This window comes from Procambarus clarkii, chromosome 31 (assembly GCF_040958095.1).
Source record: "Procambarus clarkii isolate CNS0578487 chromosome 31, FALCON_Pclarkii_2.0, whole genome shotgun sequence".
Taxonomy (NCBI): domain Eukaryota; kingdom Metazoa; phylum Arthropoda; class Malacostraca; order Decapoda; family Cambaridae; genus Procambarus; species Procambarus clarkii.
Window position 1 is genome coordinate 32,118,349 of NC_091180.1, and position 5,008 is coordinate 32,123,356.

Below are 5,008 nucleotides of genomic sequence, written 5' to 3' on the forward strand. Positions count from 1 at the left end.
GGAGAGAGAGAGAGAGAGAGAGAGAGAGAGAGAGAGAGAGAGAGAGAGAGAGAGAGAGAGAGAGAGAGAGAGAGAGAGAGAGAGAGAGAGAGAGAGAGAGAGGGAGAGGGAGAGGGAGAGGGAGAGGGAGAGGGAGAGAGAGAGGGGGGGGCGGGGAGGGGGACAGACTGAGGGAGTGGAGTTTGAAACAAATGACGAAAGATAATAATATACGAAGAGAGTAATGTGTGTGAGGTGAGGTGAGGTGAGGGGGGGGGGGGGGAGGGGAGGGGGGGGAGGGGAGGGGAGGGGGTAGGGGAGGGGAGGGGGACGGAGTAAGATGAAGGTGGAAGAGCTGGAGGAGGAGGGAAGTAACGGTGGAGTGTTCAGAAGGACTTGATAAAACAGGGAACAACCCAGAGGAGAGCACGCGCCTCCTCCTCTCCCACCCTTCCCTCTCCCACCCTTCCCTCTCACCCTCCGCCTCTCCCACCCTTCCCTCTCCCACCCTTCCCTCCCTTCCCTCTCACCCTCCTCCTCTCACCCTTCTCTCTCACCCTCCTCCTCTCACCCTTCTCTCTCACCCTCCTCCTCTCACCCTTCCCTCTCACCCTCCTCCTCTCACCCTTCCCTCTCACCCTCCTCCTCTCACCCTTCCCTCTCACTCTCTCCTCCTCCTCCTCCTCCTCCTTCTCCTACTCTTTGACCTGACCTTCTTCTTTGCCCTTTTACTTTTCCTTCCCTCCTACCTCTTCCATCCTACCCCCTTTCACCTTACCCCCTCCCTCTTTCCCTTTACCTGCTACACACTCTCACCTTTCCCACTTTTCCCTTTTCATTATACAACCCCCCCCCCTCCCCCTCCCCACCCCTGCTCCCCTTCACGCACCCTTCTCTCTCACCCTCTCCCCCCCCCCACAGTCTCTCTCTCCCTCACTCTCAACCCATGCTCCTCTTTTCTACCCTTCTGTTCAGCCTACGTCTTCCTCTCTATCTTTATCTGCCTTTTTCCCCCTCTCAAAAGGTCGTCTGTGTCTTGGTGGCAAAGTCTTTTCTACCCAAATGTTCTATAATTTCTTAACTTGATTTCGTTTGTCAGCATTTGGCATAGAAGGAGGGAGGGAATTATCAGGGAGAAAGCGCCAAGCCATTACGACTATATAGCACTGGGAAGGGGTCAGGATAAGGATTTGGGATGGGACGGGGGGGCGGGAAGGAATGGTGCCCAACCATTTGTGGACGGTTGGGGATTGAACGCCGACCTGCATGAAGCGAGACCATTGCTCTACCGTCCAGCTCAAGTGGTTGGGCATTAACTAATGGGGAATCTGGCCTTGCTGTACCTGTTACGTTATAATTGAACGTCGAAGCCTTGGTCGAATTTGGCTTTTAAATTGGGGATGGAGGTGGCTTCTAGTACCACTTTCTCCCAATACATTCCACTTGTGACCGGCCGTACAGCGGATTGAGTATTCTTAATTCTTCTTCGACTCATTTTCGTTTCCAGCTTTCACCTCTTGCCTTACTTTCTCTAAATTCACAGAGGCTGTTCTTGATCACCCTGATTATCACCGTCAGTATTTTGTATGCTGTGATCATATTCCATATGCTTCTTTTCTCCTTTATGTGATATTATTTAGTTTTTTTATTCTATCCTCGTAGCTGATCCCTATTAGTTCTGGTTCTAATCCTGTAGTAACCCTCTACACTCTTTTACATTTTTGGTTTGTGCATCGTACGGTGTGGATTCCAGACCTGTGCAGCATACATTAGTCTAGCATAGGTTGTGTAGATTGCTTTAAGGGGATGACTTTGTATGTGTTTATGTGACAATGTTGTGTTTGTCAGGTTCTTGTGTGTTGCCGATATTAGTGTTTCAATTGGTTGTAACGCCAAGTTCATTTTCTATTTGCGATTCTTGTGGTTTCTTTTCTCTTATGGGGGTAGATATCTTTCGGTCTCCCTTCACTCTTTTCCCTCTTCATTACCTTGCACTTGGTGGGATTTAAGTCTTAAAGCAATTCTTTCCTTACTTCTGGAGTTTGCCAAGATCTTCTTGCTATTTCTTGCATTCCTCCTTATTTTTACACTTCTCGTTACTCAGCTAGTTGTACTCACCTGGTTGTGATTGCGGGGGTTGAGCTTCGGCTCTTTGGTCCCGCCTTTCAACTGTCAATCAACTGGTGTACAGATTCCCGAAACTCATAAGCAAACAGTAACATGTACGAACTCACTTTCATGGGTAGGGAGAGTCGATATACATTAAGAACAGCGGTGGATCCAAGACAGAGACTTTGGGGATCCCAATTGTCACATAACTCAAGCTCGAAGCCTGTTCTCTCACTGTGGTTCTCTGTTTTCAGTCATTCTGGGATTACCTCGTACACGAGTCTTTGGTGATGAGCAGTATCAAATACTCCTTGACAATCTAGGAAGGTGCAGTTTACCCAGCTCTCTCTATATATATTTTCATATATATTTTTGTTTATCCTGTCATAAAACTCTATCATATTTGTTGGGGATAACTTTCCCCTTCAAAATCCACATGCTGCTTTTTCACTACAAATTATATATTATAGTAGTTTTAAGTAGTTTTCTCCGCTACTTTTCATGGCGTTTTTGGCTAATCTGTAATTGAGCGCCTCCTGTCAATCCCAATTTTTGTTAATATTAGAACTACTTTTTGTTATTAGAACTAAATTATTAAAATATTATTAAAATATTATTAAAATATTAGAACTAATTTTTGTTAATATTAGGATTAAAGAGGGTTTACCTTTTTTCAGAAATCTAGTATTTTAAAAATCTTGAAATCTTCATATTTCTAGTGTTTTAGGTTAGGTTAGGTGACAAGTATCGGGTGACAAGTACCGGGTGACAAGTATCGGGTGACAAGTATAGGGTGACAAGTATCGGGTGACAAGTATCGGGTGACAAGTATCGGGTGACAAGTATCGGGTGACCAGTATCGGGTGACAAGTATCGGGTGACAAGTATCGGGTGACAAGTATCGGGTGACCAGTATCGGGTGACAAGTATCGGGTGACAAGTACCGGGTGACAAGTATCGGGTGACAAGTACCGGGTGACAAGTACCAGGTGACAAGTACCGAGTGACAAGTACCGGGTGACAAGTATCGGGTGACCAGTACCGGGTGACAAGTATCGGGTGACAAGTACCGGGTGACAAGTACCGGGTGACAAGTACCGGGTGACAAGTATCGGGTGACCAGTACCGGGTGACAAGTATCGGGTGACAAGTACCGGGTGACAAGTACCGGGTGACAAGTACCGGGTGACAAGTACCGGGTGACAAGTATCGGGTGACAAGTACCGGGTGACAAGTACCGGGTGACAAGTACCGGGTGACAAGTATCGGGTGACAAGTACCGGGTGACAAGTACCGGGTGACAAGTACCGGGTGACAAGTATCGGGTGACAAGTACCGGGTGACAAGTATCGGGTGACAAGTATCGGGTGACAAGTATCGGGTGACAAGTACCGGGTGACAAGTATCGGGTGACAAGTATCGGGTGACAAGTATCGGGTGACAAGTACCGGGTGACACGCACCGGGTGACAATAGCTATTGAGTGACAAAATATTCCTCTGTAAAATCCTTCAGCAGCCACGATCATAATATTTTTGAACTTCTTGATTTTGTAAAGACGGTGATGGTGACAGTCCGTGATGGTGACCGTCCGTGATGGTGACAGTCCGTGATGGTGACCGTCCGTGATGGTGACAGTCCGTGATGGTGACCGTCCGTGATGGTGACAGTCCGTGATGGTGACAGTCCGTGATGGTGACAGTCCGTGATGGTGACAGTCCGTGATGGTGACAGTCCGTGATGGTGACAGTCCGTGATGGTGACAGTCCGTGATGGTGTCAGTCAGTGATGGTGACAGTCCGTGATGGTGTCAGTCAGTGATGGTGACAGTCCGTGATGGTGACAGTCCGTGATGGTGTCAGTCAGTGATGGTGACAGTCCGTGATGGTGACAGTCCGTGATGGTGTCAGTCAGTGATGGTGACAGTCCGTGATGGTGACAGTCCGTGATGGTGTCAGTCAGTGATGGTGACAGTCCGTGATGGTGACAGTCCGTGATGGTGTCAGTCCGTGATGGTGACAGTCCGTGATGGTGACAGTCCGTGATGGTGACTGTCCGTGATGGTGACAGTCCGTGATGGTGACCGTCCGTGATGGTGTCAGTCAGTGATGGTGACAGTCCGTGATGGTGACCGTCCGTGATGGTGACCGTCCGTGATGGTGTCAGTCAGTGATGGTGACAGTCCGTGATGGTGAAAATCCGTGATGGTGACAGTCCGTGATGATGAAAGTACATGATGGTGACAGTCTGTGATTGTGACCGTCCGTGATGGTGAACGTCCGTGATGGTGACAGTCCGTGAAGATGACCGTCCGTGATGGTGCCAGTCCGTGATGGTGACCGTCCGTGAAGATGACCTCCGTGATGGTGACAGTCCGTGATTGTGACAGTCCGTGATGGTGACCGTCCGTGATGGTGACCGTCCGTGATGGTGACAGTTCGTGAAGATGACCTCCGTGATGGTGACAGTCCGTGATTGTGACAGTCCGTGATGGTGACTGTCCGTGATGGTGACAGTCTGTGATGGTGACCGTCCGTGATGGTGACAGTTCGTGAAGATGACCTCTGTGATGGTGACAGTCCATGATGGTGACAGTCCGTGATGGTGACTGTCCATGATGGTGACAGTCTGTGATGGTGACTGCCCATGATGGTGACAATCCGTGATGGTGACCGTCCGTGATGGTGACAGTCCGTGATGATGACAGTTTATGATGATGACAATCCGTGATGGTGACTGTCCATGACGGTGAAAGGTAATAATTGTGACAGTCTATGATGGTGACAATCCGTCATACTGTCCATCCGTGATGGAGTCCGTCCGTGATGGTGACCGTCCGTGATAGTGTCCGTCCGTGATGGTGACAGTCTGTGATGGTGACCGTCAGTGATGGTGACAGTTCGTGATGGTGATAGTCCATG

At 49.0% G+C, this 5,008-nt stretch overlaps 1 protein-coding gene across 1 annotated transcript; it reads right to left on the minus strand.

Moving 5' to 3' along the window:
- Window positions 1-4,249: 4,249 nt before the first annotated feature.
- LOC123751628 (putative uncharacterized protein FLJ46204) lies at window positions 4,250-4,735 on the minus strand. Its single transcript, XM_045733717.1, has one exon. The coding sequence runs from the start codon at window positions 4,733-4,735 to the stop codon at window positions 4,250-4,252; it is 486 nt and encodes a 161-aa protein (XP_045589673.1).
- Window positions 4,736-5,008: the final 273 nt, after the last annotated feature.

Excerpts from the sequence above, each read along its gene's own strand:
- LOC123751628 (XM_045733717.1), bottom strand. The coding sequence starts at position 4,735 with ATGGGCAGTCACCATCACAGACTGTCACCATCATGGACAGTCACCATC.